Source organism: Agelaius tricolor, unplaced genomic scaffold, assembly GCF_023055355.1.
Source record: "Agelaius tricolor isolate 1412-34295 unplaced genomic scaffold, bAgeTri1.0.p SCAF_2, whole genome shotgun sequence".
NCBI lineage: Eukaryota > Metazoa > Chordata > Aves > Passeriformes > Icteridae > Agelaius > Agelaius tricolor.
Window position 1 is genome coordinate 36,222,188 of NW_027269262.1, and position 21,807 is coordinate 36,243,994.

Consider the following 21,807-nt stretch of genomic DNA (forward strand, 5'->3'; position numbering starts at 1 on the left):
ATATTAAGGAACATTAGCTTGACTCGGATTATGTCCTGTGTATTTGATGAAGTATTCTTATGCCTTCTCATGAGAAGATAAAAACCAAATCCTTATCTTGCTTCTCTTGCATGCAAGAACATCACTTGATCCTTTGCTGATTTAACCATCAGTTCTTTTTGACCTCACTAGCGAGACACAAAAAGACTCCATATCTCTTCAGATTCCAATTTAGCAAAAGTGCTATAAACATTTCAATATGGGTGACACACTATATTGCAGTGAGAATGGCATTAACAGGAAGCAAACTTCAACAGAAGCAAAGCAGTTTGCTGAAGAATGTAACAGCTCTTTATAGACACAATTCCTCTGCTGGAAACAGAATGTAAGGAGGCTTTTAAGTAGAGCAGGATGCTTATACTAAAAGTGTGTGAAATTCCCTCAGGCTTTAGCAAGAGAAAAATTGATGCTATTATTAATTAATTATTCTTAATTAAAATTAATATTATTGTTAATGAAGGAACTTCTCAATATCATCTTTGATATGAAAATTACAGCATTATGTGAATTTAGCCAGTACGTCCTGTATATTATACAGCAGTTTATATACAGCAGTTATACAGCAGTTATTTTTTTTGAACAATAATGTACACACATGCACATATATGACGTTTGTTACCATTACTCTTAAGATACTCTTAGTTCTAGAGTTAATTATAAAACGTTTCAGAGATCTGAAACATTTATAAACATTTATAATTGTTAAAATTTATAATTGTTAATTATAACATGTTTCAGGTCTCTTTCTAGGTCTTAGTTGAACATCTGATTTTAAAGAGAACACGGAGAATGAAGTGTTTTATTACTGCTTTGTAATTCCGCTGTTGTTGAACTGGAACAGTAGACCTTGTGATGACCCTTGGTTTGTCTGATCTGCTGTGTAACACAGACAGTGTGCTTGCTCTGAGTGAATTACTCCTTCAAGTCACAGCAACTCTAAAAAATTAGAGCAGTTCTTTAAATCAAGTAGTTTATTGTGATTAACTTTTTCTGTTGCCATCCAACTTCAATATGTGGCTCCAAGAGTAAATTATCTTCACTAAAATTTCATACTTTATTTCTAAGTGTCAATTTGCCTAGCTATGACCCTCAAACTTTTTTCCACTCCTCTATTAAGAAGACAGACTTCTCCCTCTTCTTCAAAACATAACATGAAATCATGTCTAAGTATTTCATCTGATGGACAAGGCAGCTAACACACCTTGAGTCTCTTCACTAATAAACACATCACAGCACAACACATTTTAAGGATTCTGATAGCTCTGATTCCTCCTGTATCATTGATTACAGTTCATGAATAGTGAACACTATAAACAGACAACTGAAAAAACCCTAAAAATTGCCAGAATGAAATACAGACCGGATACAACCCTGGATCTGGAGAGACTGTGTTAACAGTTCAGTTATATGAGGTTCAACAAGGCCAAGTGCTGGGTCCTGCACTTGGGTCACACAAACCCCAGGCAGAGCTGCAGCCTGGGGGCAAAGTGGCTGCAAAACTGCCCGGCAGTTTGAGGCAGTTTTGGGAGGAGAAGGCAATGGGATCCATTGCTCTCAACTCATACCTCTCACTAGGAAAAACCTGGCACTCTTCATCACATTATCACAGAATACTTTGGAAGGGACTCATCAGGATCACCGAGTCCAACTCCTGGCCTTATGCAGGACACCAAGAGTCACACCACATGTCTGAGACGTGGATGATATGGAGACTTTAAAGATGTACTGCCACATTTCCCAGATCTTGGTTTTGTGAGTACAACACAAAATAATCAGTAGCTGAAGTCGGGAGACTGTAAGTCAGATGGTCTGTCCCTAAGATACCACGCTGCAACATACAGCTGACAAACAAGATGCTGTATAGCTGCAACAAAACCTGCCAGAATTCCCAGGGAACAGGCACATACAGACCTTCCTGTACACCACAACTGTTTGCTATGGAGTTCTAGAAAGTCAGCCCTGCATCATCCTTCCCCAGCTCCACAGCTCCTCCTGAGCCCCACGGTTCCTCCTCTGCTATCAAAAACTTCCAATCAACTCAACCTGTATGAACACAGCTCCTTCCCTCTCCAAACAAACCATGGTAATCCCTGGAAAATAAAGGCAGAAGGGTAGAGCAATCCAGGATTTTTAAGAATCCTTACTCTCTGGTCTTCTTATACAGAAAAGTATTTACCTCCATTTTGAAGAGCTATTGAAGAGACTTACATGCAAAATCATGAGTGTGCAAACAAATGAGGCAACATAATGGCAAATGAAGCAAACATAACATTCAAGATCTGTTCCACCTCTAAATAACCAGCTGCATTCACCAAGGAGCTTCCCTTCACATATTAGCTGATCCAACTTATCACAAAGTATCACAGCATACCCTTTTTCACTAGGTAAATGAAAATTTACAAAATTATGTAAGGTTTCCCCCATTTATAGTCTTGACACAAAAATATGACCAAAACTTCACACTTACATTCTTCCATTTATTATCAACAGGTTGCAAAAGATTAGTAGGGGATGTCGTTAAAGGCTGGGTGACAGAGTCCTACAAAGAAATCAAAATAATGTAAATCTTAATCAAAAAGAAGAAAAACATGGCTGATACAAAACATGGCAGAAAAGTAGCACAGAAAAATCAGATAGTGTGAGAGAAACAGAAGTACACTAAATCATTTTAGCTATAAATACTAATGCAGCAAGTGACAGCCTTACAGTCACTCTAATTTAGCAATATTCTCATATATCACACAAGAGTACATTCTTTGGTAGCACAGCACTTCAGGAAACTTCAGCTTTTGGAATGGGTACTCAATAAGGACATAATCCTTGCTTATCCCCAGGTATGTACCAAGGGATGACAGAGACTGATGGCAAACTTCAGAATAGAATTATTATACTGGAGATTTGTTGTTAAAGCAGTTCTGCAAGTTTTCAGCAGAATGAAGGAAAGTTCTAATGTAAGAATGCTAGTGCTAATCTAATAATGTACTAAGTTTCTAATGCAATTTAAAAAATAGAAATAATTAAATATATGCAGATTCAGACATAAAATTACAAATAAAAAGCATAATCCCCTCTAATTTGCAATTGATGTCATTTTGTATCTCTGCTCCACCTTGCTAAACTTATTGGCATCTATTTTTAGAAAGAATCTTTTTCTCCCTCCTCTCTCTTTGCTTATACTACTGTATGGCATTTTTTGCTAGTCCACTCTTGCATGCAAGCAGCAAAGTATTCATGCAAGCAGAGATAATACCACACTGCTGTAATAAAAATATGCTAAGTAAATCCGAAATATTTTAGTAAACAAAAAAACAAAACAAAAAAAAACCAGAGCTGGACAGGGAAAAAAACACATGAGGTAGTAATGAAGGAATTCTTTTCCATCCTGCTTTTAGGATTAGGCTTGAGAATGTAGAAATGTAAAAAAAGACATAGTGAATATATGCACTTGCAAATAAATAAGACACATTAGTCTTTCTTTTTATGAATTAACATGGAGAAACAAATAGCATCTGGCCTATAAAACAACTTCAGAAAATGTAAAAAAAAAGCTTTTCCAAACACCATTACTAGACAGGTTATTTCAAGAAGACACAGCTGCAAAATGAAGTTCAGACTTCAAATGTTAACCTTCTTCTTTCAAAGACAGGTATTACTCATCACCCATTGAACATTAAAGCATGAGTTGGAGATAAAGCAAAGCAGAAGGGACTAGAAGTAGAAAAGATTGTTCTAATAAAGAAAAAAAGAAGAGTACTATGATAAATTAAATATGCACTGGCTCAAAAAATACTGTAGTCTTATGAAAACAGAGACATTTTCTGAAATTTAGCTCTTTTTTGTATCTTGGTAAAGAAAAAAAAAAACATCCACTACTTCCAAGAAAGCTATATTTTTCCCTTTATAATCTGCCTAATAAGAAACTAGCATTTAAAAAAAGTTATCAGATATACACAGAAGAATCCACCATGTGTTTATATAGACTAGAATTATACAAACAATTTCTGAAAATGAGTTGAAACTAATACATTTTTTCAATAGTTCTAAAACTTCCCCATAATTTTTATTTTATCAGAGGAGGCTAACATAATCTGTAAGAACAAGAATTATACTTTACTTAGTTGCAGAATTAAACTGCTACATTTTCAACCAAAGTGTCGAATTGTAAACACTTTTTGCATACAGTTGGCCAATTTACATTTTCCCAATATTTAATCCTGCAAATTAATACCAAAAATCACACAAAACTTGAAAAAGATAAAAGACAGCTACAAGTTTAGGAGTTCTTACCTATCTGAAGAATTACTGGAATTAAGATATAGACCTAATTAAACTCTCAAAGGCATTTTCATTTCATTTGGATCAACAAAGCTTACCGCTGTAACATGAGATACATCTGTTGAAGCACTTGCAGAATTCTGTGGACCACCCATGTGCATCTTGCTGATATGTGTATTTAAACTACCCAAGCTTTTGAAGACACAGCTACATTCTGTACAGTTGTACGTAGGGCCATTCTTCACCTTAAAAAAAAAAAAAGTAAATTTTCCCTACACCTACCAAATATCATGTTTTTTCATTATTTTTCTATATAACAAGTAACTATGGGATTATGAGAGCTACAATGGTTTATTTTTCAAGTTACCAATATGCAGTTATGGAATCAGGCTGGTACCTCTTGGATATATGCAGATTCATATAATCACATATAATCTATATGCATGACTACAATTGCTTACTACCACTTGACAACATTGTGAAGCAGCAGACAGCAAAACTCATGTTCTGTGGCAAAAGAGGCCTCAGACCTCTTTACCATCTCCTACCATTTCACACTTAAAAATCAAAACTGAAATGCAACTTTCCAGTTAAGATATGCCTGAAGAGGAAACATCATACATAATACAAATGGAAGTTTGGAAGTATGAGATGAAAAAACACAGACAAAACCAACACCGTGAAGAGCATGGAAGTTTAATGTCTAGTTTGAACTGAATTTGAACACACAGAACAAGAAAGTGATCAGCAGCCACTTTTTTGAGACTTTCAGACCAATGGGTTAAGGTAATTAAAGTAGTTAAATTTGCAGATTCCAACCATCCTCACCTTCCCTCCTCAGTCCATCACACATCAATAACATCCAGTGTCATACTTGCAATGTGCAGGTATTTAAAAGAAAATACACTGCAATATATTATTGGAGAAAACACACTTGCAATATATTATTGGTATTTCATCTTTTGTGACATTAAACTGCCAACAAGATTTTCAAAAAGAGGTATCAAGTAATAAAATATGCTACAACTAAACAGTGCTTTAGGAAGTGAGAATCAACCCATAATTCATTATCAGCTGCAATGTTATTCTGTAACTGTCTCAGAATAAAACAAAGAATTCAGAGAGTTCCACACAGACTTGATGAAAACACAGCAACAGAAAGAAAGAAAAAAAAATCAGTAAGTTAACCAAAGCAGTAACTCAAATGCAGGCTCAGGACTGCAAAACACAGCATAGGATGTGATCAAGAGCATTTATTTAAAGTATCTTATCCCACAGCTTGTTTTCTTCTTACAGAAAAACAGAGTAACAGAGAGAAAAGTAAAACGTTAACTAATATTGAAAAAAGTCAATTTAAATTCTTAAAACAATGTTGGTTCATTTTTTCATGTAGCATAAGCTGTCACACATAGAGAGTTGTGAACCTTGAGGATGACCAATCACACCAGAGAATCACAGAATCAATTAGGTTGGAAAACACCTCTGAAGTCCTCAAGTCCAAACCTATGACCAAACACTACCATGTCACCTAGACCATGGCACTGAGTGCCAAGTCCAGTCATAAAAATTTATGTCCATGGATGGTGACTCCACCACTTCCCTGGGCAGCCCATTCTAATGTCTAATCACAGGTTCATGAAGGAATTCCTCCTGATGTCCAACCTAAACCTCCCCTGGCACAGCTTAGGACTGTGTCCTCTTGTCCTGTTGCTGGTGGCTTGGGAGAAGAGGCCAATCCCCACCTGGCCACAGCCTCCCTCCAGAGAGCTGTAAAGAGTGATAAGGTTACCCCAGAGTCTCCTCTTCTCCAGGCTAAACATCCCCAGCTCCCTCAGCCACTCCTCATAGAGTGCTCCAGACTCCTCACCAGCTTCATTGCCTTTCTCTGGACATGTCCAGGACCTCAATGTCCTTCCTGAACTGAGTGTCCCAAAGTGAATACAATACTTCAAGTTATATGACTTAACATAATTAAGTGTATCACATAAGACATATTCATACACTAAGGCATATCCTAAAAGTAAGAAGCTAACATGCTAAAAGGATCCTTAATAATATCTACCATTGTAACACAAAAATGAAAAACAACACTGTGAATCTCAGTTAGGGGAAGAGTGAGAACAAAGATGATATTGTGCACACAGGAAATAAAAGAAGCAAAAAGCACTACCTCTGTCACTTCATAATTTCAAACCTAAACTAGGTCTCTTTCTATGGGTATTTCCAACCACAACTCACTGAAGTCTGGAAGGAAATTACTGAACAAAGTTGCATAGATCATATTGCTAAGAAGATTGTATTACTTTATCACAGCAGTACCTTCTGAGTCTTAAAAACTGTCTGTCAAAAAGAGAAAAAAAAAACAGACATAAAGAGGTCTGAATCGTTCTTTTTGTAAAACTTATTCTAGAATTTTCTTCTACTTGTAACCAAAAAAACTCTGTAAAAGGCTGCAAAACATACTTCAAAGACAAATGGCAAGTATGTTCTACAATAGAATTAGTGAGTTGCTGTTTGGCCATGAAATTTTTCACCATTTTCTGCTCGGCTACTTCTGGCTTTCATCTGATTCTAGTCCTTGTTCTCCCAAGACAGACACAGGTACATTTTTGTACACCTAACCCCACTATTCATTAATCTGCCCATGTACTGAAAAGACACTGGCCAATGAAGGTTTTGCTACTTCTCCTGAGTATACATTTATTCAGACAAGCTAAGGAAAGCTCAGAGGTAAAAGCAGCAAACCAGAATCTACACGGTAGCAATAAATGCATACTGGTTGGAGCACACAGGAATAGCAAAACGGAGTTTATATGCATGTTAGCAGCCAGGACTCGATGAATAATGGCCTTTACCTCAGAGTGAACTCTCTGGATGTGTGACTGCAGGTTGCCTTTCTGGGAAAAGGCGGCGGGACAAAAGGCACAGGCGTGGGGCTTCTCCCCCGTGTGCTTGATCATGTGGGTCTGCAGAGCCCCCTTCTGGTTAAAGGCCTTCCCACACTCGCTGCACTTGAAAGGTCTTTCACCTGCAGGGAAACAGCAGCAGGAAGAGGAAGGGTAAGGAGATTTAAGGAAATGTAAGCAGTTTTCTGTAGCTAAATGAAAAATTGTATCCATTGAAATAAAATACAAACGTTATTAGATATGTTATTAGGAAGCTTTGACAATAAAATTGTTTACCTCAACGACCAACCTCAGCACCTACTCTGATGAAAATGTAGCCTTGCTAAAAAGGTTTTGTGACATAGCTGATGATCATTAGTTTAAATAGGTAAAATAAAGGATATCTAAATGAAGCAATTATTTAAAGCACCTTCCCTCAACTTGTGGTTTGAAAGATCTCAAAAGCTGCTATGCAAAATCATTGGAGCAAAAAAGACCAAAGGGAAAAAGAAAAAACAACCCCACATATGTTTTATACCAAATCCTATAAAATGTATATATCTTTACAGAAACAAGCAGGCCCAGAGGGTAAATGGACAGTAATAAACAACTAACAGTCAAAAATTAAACCTTTCATCTAATTTAAAATCAGAAAGTCTTACAGCAACTCTGCATAAGATGGTATATGGTTCCCATTCACAATAAATATTAAGAGTCATTCACTCTTTGCAACCACATACTGAAAAGATGCAATGAAATAATGTTTTAGACAGTTCTGCTCAGAAAATAATTTTTAAAACTGATCATACTGAATATTTAAAGAAAAACTAGCCAACATTTTTACAGAAATGCTTTGTCACAATTTCCCAATTTTGGTGCCCTCAGTGCTGTGCATAATTACACTTTTTGTATGTTACCAGATAAGCATGAGAAACCCCATAGAAACTTTAAGTGATAGAACATATATAACATAATAAACAGATTACAAAGCTACATAAACTTACTAATAATAAATTTCAGTTTCTTACAACCATGTGTCCTACTTAACTCCTGGAAACCTCCACTGTGAACCTAGTACTACTACTTTTTTTCTTTTAGTGAAAGAGTTCAGCTGTGGTAACTCTAGGAAAATATTTAACACCTTGCCTTTGCACATTTCCATAGCCAAGACCAGTATAAGCACCACTGGGTGCTATCTTTGCTACACCAGTAAGTCCTACCATGTACACATTAAATCAGTTTTAATAAATATTTTTATATTATTTATAATTTTATAGCTGTAATTACATCTACTTTCAACTTATTATTCCTTAATTAAGAAACAGAACAAAAGAACAAAAGCAGCTATTTTTCTGAAATTGATTTCAAGCATATAACTCACTGAAGGAATGTATATCTTCTGTTCTGCTGCTTAGGGTTTTTGAAGGTGCCTTAAGGATTGCAGGTTTTAACTGTATGTTTTTTAAAAGAGATTAAAATGAAGAACACTGATGCACATCTGGAAATACAAAATTCCTATTAGGCTTTCATTGGCAAAAAGCTTAGCTTCCAGTAAGAGTTGCTGGTGGACACATGGAACTATTGTTTCAGGTTAAGTTTGCCTATGTAAGTAAATCTCATTATAAAAACGAAATCCTAACTCTATTGTGGAAACATGAAATTTCTGTATTTCTCAATAACAACTTAATAAATTACAGATTTGAGAAAGGGGATGAGGGCTTCATTACTCAATTATTAATGTGGGAATTGCAGTCCCTGAGACTGGATTTTTTTTCCCAGGAGGGTCTAAGTGCCTGAAATGACTAGCTAGAACAAAAAAAGTACTGCAATTAAGAGACTAACCTAATGCCACCCATTGTGCACAGATCTGCTGTTTTAACACTTAAAAACTTGGACATTCTAAATTCTCTAAAACAGAGTTGTTCTTTTCTACATATCTACAGTACCTCAAGCAGACAAATGCCAGACAGATTGTCTGCAGATTTGGAGTACTAACATACTTCACAAATTACATGAGTATTTGCAAGGTAATTGGAACTTAAAATGACCTCCCATCATGTGCAGATTGGGACTGCATTTTCTGTTTCCCAACAGACAAACGTCTTTCAGTCTTCAGAAAAAAAATATAAATGCCCTTGAACTTTTCAAAGCTTAAAAAAAGCATCCATAACCAACTATAATCTTGTTTATTTATTCTGACTAAAATAAGCTAATGAATTAAATAGAGCCAAGAATCTAAAATACTGAAGTTAATTTTCACTGACGTTTTTTATATTACTTTCAAGCAATTGTTTTAAAGCAGGTACAAGGGTGACCTCTTGTGTTATTTTTCTATAACTAGATCTGTAAAACTTCAAAAGGTTCTTAAGAAAGTGTCACACAATGGTCTTTTTATTTCTTTGTAAACAAGGCCATTCCTTTAAATGGCAACTCATTACATCACTGTCTGAACAGTGATATTACACTGATACTACAAACAGAATTGTACACTTACACAAATGTATACCTGAATTAACTAAAAACTAGACAAATGGCAATTTATTCAGTATGTATGAAAAATACATACTGAAAGGAGACTTTGTTTAAAGCCAAACTCCTGCTATAATAATGTATACCTGGTTAAAACATAAGAAGTATTCTTTTATAGTCATCTGTACACTTCGAAAGTTTTATATTATTTTATGCTTGGCATTTTTCAATTATTTCAACTGCTTATGGTTTAAACATGCACATATTTATGATAAATGTGGCAAAAAACACTTCCTACTCATTCTGCAAATTTGAACAGTCACCTGCACTTCTTCAATTATTACAACCTAGGCTTATCACCTCAGAAAACCACTTCTTAAGTTTAAATTAATCAATTTTAAAAATGCAAGACTACTACTTTATTAGTATCATTAATTCTCATGTACTTGTGCTCTTTTTGCAACTAGATTTTAGAACCTGCTCTCTAGAGCACATAAGATCTAATTTAAAGTAGATGACTGGCCCTTATCAAGAGATTCTGATTTTAGGGCACATTGAAACTCTAAGTACCAAAACTGATATTTGGAAACAAATGAAATGTATAGATTTTCTCACATTTTTAAACTGCTTCTAATCACATAAATCTGAAAAATTTAAAAGCATATAAATTTCCTAAGCAAATGAATTACATAAAGTTTATTTTAAACCAACAGGTAAATGTATCTAATAAGCCAAATGTATTAATAATATTTCAGGTCCCAACAGGGAGAAAAAATACATGGCATTTCAGAGGTTAACTGATATTTTTAAAGCAAAAACAAATTAAAATAAGTACTTCCACAGCCTTACCTGTGTGTATTCTAACGTGCCGTGTTAATTGACTCGGTTTCTGGAACGTCTTCCCACAGTGAGGACAGGAATAGGTAAACCCACTTCTATCAATGTTTCTGTTGTAAGATCTGGTATTTGATACCCTGTGATTCAAAAAAAAAAAAAAAAAAAAAGAAACATTACTTTGAGGATGCTTCTTTTACGCCATCATTTTTAACATAGTGTTGATTTGATGGCAACATAGTATCAGCTGCAACAGTGAAAACCCAAACTCCATAATGATATTCATAGAACACCAACAGCTCTTTTCTCAGTACCTACATGCACCAAGACTTTTAGTTATTTCTGCAGTAAAGATCTGATACATCTTAGAGGCTCTCTTCAGACATTTTCATGGTAAATTATGCCAGAAATATACAGTGACTTCACAAACAGTGAACAATATACAGTGACTTCACAAAAAAAAAACCATTTTGGTGGGAACCTTCAACTCTATTTCTTTTGCCTGAATATAGCAAAGTCCTTCATTCTGAACTAGAACACACAAATCTCACCCACTGGAGTACAAATGCACTTGCTGAAGTCTAGTAAGAACAAGTTAAGAATTTAACAACCCAAATATTCCCTACTGGCCCTTAAATACAAATCACATTCTCCAAAGAACCACAGAAACAGAGAATATAAATTCCCAAAATTCATTTAGCTACAAATCAAACTAACTAGTTTATTCATCCTAACAACTCTAAATAGGAGTTGTCCACAAGAACAATGGTTTTAGTAGGTAATACATTTACATAACTCAATACAGACCTTACTTGATACTTCAAACCTTTAAATTTCTGTTTGCAGATTGAAATTTACAACACTTGTTTAAACCTCCTGCAACACAACTATTAAGATTGTAGAATCTGTATTAACTTCTAGCAAGAAGAACAGGGAATAGACAGCATTTCTTGGTTTTGAATATGTCATTTTCCTCATCTGTTTTTTACAGAAACAGTGAAAATTAAAAGAGAGATGAGCTGTCAAGACTTCAGGCTTTTTTAATATATAAAGTAAACCAAGAAAAGTTTTTCTTCCTTCTAACTTAAAGTAGCTCTCACCTTCCTCAAAGTAAAGTTAAACTAGAGAGCTGAAAGAAAAAACAGAACAAATATTCACTAAAAATAAGAACAGCATTTACCAGGGCTCTTTTTCCCCCTTTCATTTTGTGCTTTTTCAGATTTACAAGAAACTCATGGGAGGCTGTAACGGGGAAAGATGATTAAACTGCAAAGAACAAGTAACATCTTTGCAGAATGAAAGCATTAAAACTTTTGTCATTATAATAAATGCTATGTAAAATTAATATACATTTGCTTCAATATACTGCTATTACTGTTTAAAATCATAAACACACTTCAAAAATCACTTTGCATCAGAGAAACTTAATGCATGTTTACAAATAGCTTGCAGATGAACTATGCTTAGTATGTGTGCCTAAATACAAAAACAGGGGGAAAAAAGACCTCCAAAAATAACCACCCACTTGAGCAAGGTTTTAAAAAGAAAGTGTCATTTTAGAACACCATACCAAAGAAAAGAAATTATCTGCATAAATCATGGTACTTTGCTGACTGGAAATACTACTCCTGCTTTTCCCAGCTATCACCATCAAAGTAACATCTGCTCATTTTGTTATAAACCCATGATTGTCACCTTATTTTATAGTGAGTTTTCATATGCTCCTTTAGCTGTGATGAAGTTTCAAATTCTTTTTTGCAAGACTTGCAGCTGTGAATTCTACTGCCTGCCAATTCTTGACGATGTTCTTCCATGTGTATGGACAGCTGACTCTGTAAAGTGAATTCATCTCCACACTCTGAACAGATAAGATTCTGAAAGATATAATAGAGACTGATTTTTCAAAACAGCAGTGCACAAGCTTTGTTCAAGCAGATTAACTTACCCTTCTATGGACATTGGCAGCTGGAAGCAAGCAGCAAGGGAAGTATACGAGCAAGAAGAGTTTATGAGCCCTGTGATATAAATCATGTACAATAATCACTGCAAGATTATATTAATATTTATATTTTAAGAAACTCCAGTAGAACTGAGTTCTGAAAAACTTCATATGGCAGCAGAAACAAGCAGTTTAGTACCATCCTCATCACTCCCTATTTCCTCAGTGGGCTGGTTCAAGACACACACAGAAGCTCACCTCAGTGCCACTACACCTACATGGTCTACTGAAACATCTGTAACAAATAATTATTTTCTAACCAAAATCATTGTAACTGTGGATTCAGGGATTTCACACTTTTACAGGTTAAAATTATATTGAATGTTATTTTTAAACAGTAATCCCACCACAGATAGCACTCACTGACTTTTAAGCTCTCTTGACAGTAAAGATGACAGAAATAAAGAAGAACACAGTGTTTCTAACAGATATCTCTTCAACCCAATAACTTCAGAAAGGTTTTTTTATCAGCTCAGTTTTAAGTAATTGTGATTATCACTGCAAATTGAAATGTTTCTTATCCTCCCCCCTTTTTTCCTCTCTCATAATGATCAACAAGAAAAGTAAAAACAAACAACAGAAAACAACCATGTTCATTTCAAGAAGGACATTGACAAGAATGTTTTAATCAAGAGGAACACAGGTATGCCACAGTTATTTTTGGACTGCTTTGACAATAAATTTATTCTTTAAGTCTGAAAAAAAAATTCTGCAGTATCACATTTCCAGACAAAAGCTTAAAAAGCTGAAGTCCTTTAACAAAATTATTTACAAATTCAAAAATTATTTGTTTAACCTAACCTAGATGCCATTATTACTGCATTCAAGTTACAGAGTGAGCAACAAATAACTAATTTTTTTTTTCTAGGACATACATTCAAATCTGAATACTTCTTATGGGCATCTACTGCTCTTATACAACAAATTTAGTTTATGATTTTAGATTTCTAAAAGTGGGGGAAAATTTCATGAAGTGAAACCTACAATTACTATGCCAAGCTCACGAACCTCAAAACTGAGGGATTTTGAATCACTTCTCAGCATTTTTCAGACATGCATATGTATCACGTTAAGTTGCAAATACACATATTCTATTAAACAACTTCTACAAACAAAAAAATAACCTAAGATGAAGTTATTTGAGACAATTAAAGCCTTCATTATTCTGTTCAGTACTGTGAAATTTCTGTAGGAAAGCAAGATTACGGTAAAGCAGAAAAACTACAGAAAACCCACCTATATATCACACCAAACAGACTCCGCTATAGGCAATACCAGATGTATTTTTTTGCTCCTCAAGCAAACAAAAAAATCACCACCATGCACAGAGCAAGTAATTGAATGCTGTAACCTCACTATGGTTAAACCCACGTTTTAACACCAAACAAAAGGAGTTGGTCATACGCAAAATTCCCAAACTCAGAAAAAAAAATTTTTGAAGCTCTACTCATTGGATTCTGCGTGTTTTAGCTCTCCCTATCTTACCAGATGCAACATCTGAAGAACATTTTGGAACTCATGATCTTCACCTGTTTTGTATCTATCACTCCCAGCATCTGTAAAGGATTTTAATCAGCACTTTTCAAAAGATCATTGCTCATGAATTATTAGACAGTACAAATCAAATTCAGTGGATATTTCTAAAAAAAAAAAACAAAAAAAAACCCAACAAACAAAACCCCAACATCACACAAAGTAAAATATAAAAACCCAAAGTAAGAGGATCTTCTAATGAAGGAATTTTCATTTTATATCCACCAAATATCAGTTTTAACTTTTTCAACATATTAAGGTGTTCCTAAAGCCCAAAAGCCACTCATGTTCATGAAAAAAGAAGACATAATAGCAGTTCTAATGCAATAAATAATTTGTGTTTCAGTTTTTTATTCACCATTTCTATCCTGCCAGGGCAAAATGTAGCAATAAAAACTATTGTGCATTTCCACTGAGGAAATGGACATGTTCAACAATCTTCAAGAAGATGGGTCATATTTACACAAGATATATTCTTAGTGACTTCTCAAGAGAAAGCTACCCTATATTAGTGAGGAATTTCAAATATGAAGCTTTTCCCTCACACCAGTTTATCACATATAAATCACTGAAGAATGTGAGGAGAAAATAATGTCTTGCAAGCTCAGTATCAACAGCTCAGAAAATTCCTTCCAGAACCTCTCACATGGAGCAATCAATCACAAAAATCTAAGTTTCACAGACAGACCCACTCTCCCAAATCTCACTAGAGCTGTTCTGTTCTTTCCCATCTGCATTCATCTGTAGATAAAGCTGCCTGATGCAGCACAACACAAAGGTAAAGCTCCCCAAATTTCATTTTGTGAAGCAATCTTCTTACCCTCTATGTATGTCCCTTAATGTATATGCACCTTTGCTCTGATTTCAGACTTGTAACCCTTCTAACAGCAAAAGGAAGAAGAGTAGACAGGAGGGAGAACATACTCCACCCACAACTTGTTAACCTGCACGTTGTGGAAAACCCCTCAATGACAGCCGGTGCCATCACCAATTCCCTCTGCTTCAAGTTCAAATTCCAGCTCTCCTACAGGTCCTGTGCATAATTACTGTGAAAGTTATTCCTGCAGTTTTATGTGAATTAATTGCTACATTCATCTCTGTTTTATCACGAAACTATTGGGTATTATAAGAAACATATTCATTAGCAATTGAAATATGTTCATATTTTTATAAATTTAATTTTCAAGCTGCAGATGGAATTTTAAATTGGAAGGCATCACACAGCCTATTCTTCTGACATCTGCACGAAAGCAAAAAAATCAGCACTGCTGAAGCACATGAAAAATCACTTAGTGGTAGAAATAAATACCAAAAACCACCCTCAGGTGTCTTTCTTATTCTGATGTTTCGAGCAATTAATAAATCAAGTTTCCTTAACAACACCAACTAAGCCATTTATCATTATAGATACATTAATATACAGCAAAATTGGACTCCAGTCCACTTAACTTGGCTGCCTACTTGGCTGTGTACATGACAAAACACGAGCTAAAATGATTAAAGAAGGAATACAACCTCTACAGATGGCATGCCCTGCATCTGGTTTAGGGAGAAGTGCACACAGGCCTATTATTCCCAACTTACAGGTCAAAACTGCTGTAAGCTGTCAGCAATTGGCATGGAGAAACACACCACTGTTACATTTGTGATTAGAAGCTGGACAATAAAAATGCATTCCTGATTCAGCTCCAGTTCTCCAACACGAAGTGCAATTTTAAAAAAGCCTTAACAGGGGGAAGAGGCAATTAGATCATCAAAAACTTGGTATTTTGGGCAGTGCATTCAACTCTGGCAATTGTTGAAATGCAGTAAAGACTATAAAGTGTGCAAAATACAACCACTATGTATTAACTGCTAAGAATTTAATCAACACTCTATCAAAATGAAAAATGAAATTTTGATAGGGGAAGGAACAAGTACTCCTCAAGCAAAACAACCAACCACGCAAAAACAGAGGTGGGAGCTGTAGATAAGGTAACAGCTTCATCTATTTCTATGAATGGTGAGAGTGCCTCACCATGACATCTGCCATAAAACATGATCACACATTATTTCTTATGTGTAGGCTTTTCAATATAGATTAAGTCACAGAAGTATCTTCAAAATAAAAGTACGTGCAAACAACCAATCAGTCAATGTTTATATATAGTATGATATGGTATGTATCAAATATGCTCTAGTTCCTTTGGTTCGTAAAGACACAATGGGAACACTTATTTATAATCAGGATATTAATTTCTGTAACTAATATTCAAACAGACTCCCCACGTAAAGTTTTATATTTCTTCAGAACAAAATCATTTATTCAAAATCTAAATTTACACAAAATCTAAAGCATACAGGTAAGGGATTAAATACAACCACTATGACATGTCTTTTCAAAATTAAGTTATAAAGTTTAATGAATTACCTCCTCTTTCTCATGTAGCATTATATGTGCTTTCAGACTGGCTACTCTGGAGAACTTCTTGTTGCACACAGGACACGTAGGATCTTCGCCATTGTGAGTACATTTGTGAAGTGTCAAGTTGAATTCAACATTAAATGACATCGGACACTGGTCACACCGGTGAGGCTGTTCGTTAAAATCACAAAAATAAAGACAAAATTTAGTCCTCCCATAAGCTATATATACCTTAAGTGACACATATAACCATACAAATCAAAATGTTAAACATTAAAAAAGAACAATTCAAGTACCTACATAGCGTAATGATGCTTAAAAATACCAATATTAATTATTTTATCTTCTTTGCATCTCATTACAGAAAATGCAAATACAGCATTATAAGAGCACAAAAGAAAGGAGGGGAACTAAGGAAACCAGAGACTCAAAACTGAGACTGTCTGAAAAGAGTGAAGTTAGTAGGAGAGAGCAATGAGCAGGAGACAGAAATACATTTTCCTATTTTAACTGTGATCACGATTCACCCAGAGGGTGGTCGGACACTGGAACAGACTCCCCAGGGAAGTGGTCACAGCACCAGGCCTGACAGAGTTCAAGGAGGATTTAGACAATGCTCTCAGGCACATGGTGTGACTCTTGGGGCATCCTGTACAGCGTCAGGGGTTGGCCCTGATGATCCTTGTGGGTCCTTTCAACTCAGCATATTCTGAGGTTCCATGAAATCTCCTGAAGTAAAACTAATAATCAAAGCAGCAAAACACTTGGTTTATACTAGGCCTGACTGCTCCTCACTTGGTATCTGCAAAACCAGTTTTCATTCTTTAAGAGCACTTTCACTTTTGGATGTAAAGGCTCTTACACAAGTGTGCAATAGCATGGGCTTAACCTTACCAATTTTACAACACTGAAATTTGTGTAAGCTGTTTTTGTATACGTGAATTATCTCCATTATTATGCTACATTTTGTGAAAATTAAGCTGTATTTAGGGCAACCTCAAAAAGTAATAGAATTATTTTTCTATAACATGTCAGTAGTTTTAGCTTTGTTAACAAGAAAGCAAGGGAAATAAATTAAATGCTTCATATTACAGATGCAACTTGTGGCAAAAGCTTCATTTAAAAAGCCAGTCCAGTCTTAATCACATATTGGTATTCTTCTCATTCTTTCCCAAATTTGATTTGTAAGCAGCTAAAGTGATGACATTAATCCACTGATTAATACATACATACTAAATTAGTTTACAAGTAGGATCCTTTCAATAAATATAAGCATTATTTTCTTCTTATTGCTAATGTGTAGAATCCCTTTGCAAACTATTGAAAACAAACTCATACATTTTGTCAACCACCTGGGTATTTTAGAAATCAAAGAAAATGGCTAAAAATAAAAACTACTGATCTGGAAACAACAGTCCAATTAAAGGGCATCAAAGGAAGGTCCTATTTCAAAGGAAACATGAGAAAATATAAAAGAGATATGTCACAAAACTCTGAGGTCCCCAAGTAATAATTATTACTGGTGTGACTGAAAAGAAATGGAAAAGACATCCTGTGTTAGCTTCACTTGACAGTATATGAAAATATCAATGTACACTGGTTGTATCTAGCACAACTCATACCTTGTCATTTTGCTCATGATCCCTCATATGGCGCTGGAACTGGGTCTCTCTTGGAAAAGACAGCAAACAAATCTCACACTTATGGAAGTTGGGTACTTGGTAGGGAAAATTACCGTTCTCTGTAGTTGGTGTCAGAACATCTACAAAACAAGCAATTAAACATTTGTATGAAGTCACATTTTATCTACTTATAATTTATTGTAAAAAACAGAATAATTTGAAGCAGAAACTATTTCAATTCTTCTAAGATTTTTGACTTATCCAACAGCGTAACTTCAAGGAATCTTGAAGATCTCAGGCTGAAATATCACTGCTTCCATTGACACAGGATCAGCCAAATATATCCATACCTCAAACTGCCAGTCACTACAGACATAAATGATCACCTTTCCCCAGTAATTTGAAATAAATTCTTTGTGCTTCACAAACACCCATCAAGTCTGAAACAAAATGAAACCTTGCAAAAAACACTAGGTATGAGTAAGGGACTGCCAGGGATTACTTTTAATAATATTACATCACAGATTTCTAAAAAAGTTTTTTAAAACTACATAGTCAGCAGTTCTGACTACACAGATTTTCTGCCCTCCCTCCCTTCTCTTGCTCACTCCTTCCCTAAGAAAAATATTTTCTTTCTTCTCCTTCTGGCATTACAAAAACTTTATTAAAACCTATTTTAAAACCTTTAGAGTTGTAAACCCAACACCAATGTTTCAAGCAGTTGAGAGAGATGCAATAAACTGCAAGTCTAAGTGCATACATATTCAATCAATGGAAAGAGATGTATTTTTCTTTAAACAGACCCAGTCTAAGCCCATATAGTTTTCTTTTGAACTCCTACAGTCATTTAACTTTTGATACACCAAGTCACAAGCTTCTACATCCTCCTGCTCAAACGAGTGAAGTCAATCCTATAAATAATTTATGATAAAAGGAAAATATTAATCTGAGAAAGTTGAACACATTTTACATTTGAGAATATACTGTATTACTAAGAAAGTTATCTTTATTTAATGAAAACTTTAAGAAAAGCGACTGGCAGGAGGGGTCAGTTTGTACTGCAGGTTAGAGTCACGAAAGAGGAGAAAATCTATAGAATTTAGTTTCAAACTACCACAACTATAACTGCATCAACAACAGAACACAAAAAGAAGGGAATATTTATTTTATTATCTAGACATGCAAGGTTTCTGATGTTTCTCTTTAAGTCAGTACTTTTCTTCATGTATGTAAGAACTAGGCATAGGAAGCAACAACAACACAAGCAGAAGTTTACAGCATCCTGTTTACATTTCCTCAGAGGAAATTGGAGATTATATAGTTCATATAGTATTTCCACTCTACTGCACCCACTTCAAAGTCCTCTCTCATTCACCACAACATTTACAAGGGGAAAGAAAATATCAATACCTTATGTCCTGATCATTTTTTTTTCCTGCCAAAAAATCTCATAAACAAACTTTAAAAGCTTGTAGTTGAGGAAAGATTTCAGCACAATTTATCTGGACAAGAAATCACAACAAAAAACAATGCCCTAGGGACTTGCACTTCCCATTCCTGGACTAAGTGACCCAATTAAATTTTGCTTTGCAAAGTTTAGTTATCAAATATTTCTCTGTAAGAAAATGATGCAAACATCACTTATCTTTATCATGTTTAAACTTACACTTACTGCACCTTTTAATAGACTATAAATTCATAGTATGCAGACACTATCAATAACAACCCTGAAATGGCCATATTTCTTCAAAAGCTGAAAACCACAGCTTTAATTACAAGACACAAACTTTCAAGCAATCTTGTGATAAATATGCCTGATTAGAAAAAAGGACACAAAATCAGTTTCTGTAAATAATGGCATCACAAGAGAAGTGAAAGAAAAACCTACTCCTATACTTGGTCTATGTGAAAACATAATGCACAAGGCTTTCCTTTCCTCTGGAAAAAGGAGTAATTGTTCAACCCCACGTAGGCCTGACCTCTCACTTTAAATTGACAACTGAAAAGTGATCCATCCAATCCATGACTTTCCAAAGGCCTTCAAACCTTCCCCTTGAACCAAAGAGATTATTATCTTTAAACATTCACTCTTGAGATCAAAGGCACTGGGCAATTTACAAAAACAATGTGGAAGCAATTGAAGTAGCAAAAATGTAGCAGTGACATCATCAAAGGTGCTAATTTCTCTACACTTTGAAGCAAAATCCCAACATGCTCACTAGATTCTGAATAATACTGCCAAGTGGTATTGGTCTTGGGTCAATAATATACCTATGTAGTACCATTTTTATTAAAATGTGTATCATATCTGTATTGACCAATACTGATAAATCTACAGGCTGTGAATTTTCTTCTGCAATTTAAAAAGGAGTTTAACTATAAAACAAAAAATTAAGTATCTTGTAATATTTCAGCAGAATTTGATTACTATAATTCTACAAAATCAGACCACCTGATGCAATACTTGAAAGTAATTCAGCTTTTCTGTAAAAAGACAGGAATGACCACCGCTAAAATAAACAGGAAGAGGCAAGAAATGAATAATTTTAAAATATTTCATAGAAAATAACAGAAAAGCAGCCTGAACTTAGAAAAATGAGGAGTTGAACATATCACATCCCACGCCAAAGCATCATGAAGTTCTCAAGACTAGTTCATGGATGATCATAAACCCTGAGCTGCCCCCAGGCTGTTCCACCTTCCCAGAGGCACTCAGATCCCACGGAAGAAGAAACAGAAGGCACCCATACAGCAAATGGACTGTTTACAGTTGTAACATTTTAAGCATTACTCTTTCAATGAAAATTTTTGTAACTCTTTCCAAAGTCAAATCTTGCAGGGTTTTTTGTTCCTCTCTTTCATACTGCTAAAAAGCAAAGGATAGGCACTGGGGAATCAGGACTGGACTCTAGAATCACCAACTGGACTGCAAAGTCCAGCTTCTCTTGGCAGAAGGCTCTCAGTGCAGAAATCCTCAAGGACAAGGCACAGCAGATCAACTTAGGTTAGACTCCAGAAGTCTTCAAAGGCTCAGCTACCAGGAGATCAGGCTGAAGTCTGTTCTAGGTAGTTACAGCCAGTATGTCCACTAAAACAGTCCAGTTTAGACATTACAGTGTTCCGAAAGTTCAATTGCTTCACTTTTTCTCAAAGGGCAGGACTGCTACCTAATACAGGTTTAAATTAAAACACAAACTCGTTATTCATTACCACTACGTCTGAAGTAGCCTATGGGAGAAATGAGACTACAATGTCTTTTTTCCTTGTATTGTCACTAAAACAGTCCTATCCTCTATCACCCACTAAATACTGGATATTTCAGAGAATTGCACAGCTCCTTTTTTTTAAAGATGTAGGAAGTGCCTTTATAGATTACTCTTCTACTAACAAGGAGAGTATTCAGAAAAATATCCCTCCTGAAATCCAACAACTGGGTAACAGAAAGGCCTAAATGGTTACACTGTGTTTAGAATTAGGAGGACAGTAAAAACAGGAAAGACACTGTCAATTAAAGAAGTAACAAGCAAGTGAGCCATATTTTGACTTTTCAGGCAGGTGTCACAGCCTCATGAAATAAGACTCAGGACTGTTTCATTTCCATGTTATTAAAAAAAATATTTCAAAATGAAATAACAGTTTGACACAATTTGTTTGTTAGAAGAATCAGTATCCCAATGAAAACTTTATTTACACTGATACCTCTTTCATAACAAGTCAAAGTAATAACCTACACTACTGTATTTCAGA

General features: G+C 35.1%; 1 protein-coding gene across 5 annotated transcripts in view; it reads right to left on the reverse strand.

Moving 5' to 3' along the window:
- ZNF236 (zinc finger protein 236) overlaps positions 1-21,807 on the reverse strand; it is a 78,178-nt gene that overhangs the window by 49,175 nt on the left and 7,196 nt on the right. For all 5 annotated transcript variants that reach the window (XM_071456213.1, XM_071456206.1, XM_071456202.1 and 2 more), the window contains exons 2-8: positions 18,061-18,200; positions 16,445-16,609; positions 12,198-12,376; positions 10,518-10,642; positions 7,170-7,342; positions 4,413-4,559; positions 2,507-2,578 (exon numbers count right to left, since the gene is read on the reverse strand). In XM_071456213.1, the coding sequence (XP_071312314.1) occupies positions 2,507-2,578; positions 4,413-4,559; positions 7,170-7,342; positions 10,518-10,642; positions 12,198-12,376; positions 16,445-16,609; positions 18,061-18,200 (1,001 nt within the window). The remainder of the gene's footprint in view (positions 1-2,506; positions 2,579-4,412; positions 4,560-7,169; positions 7,343-10,517; positions 10,643-12,197; positions 12,377-16,444; positions 16,610-18,060; positions 18,201-21,807) is intronic.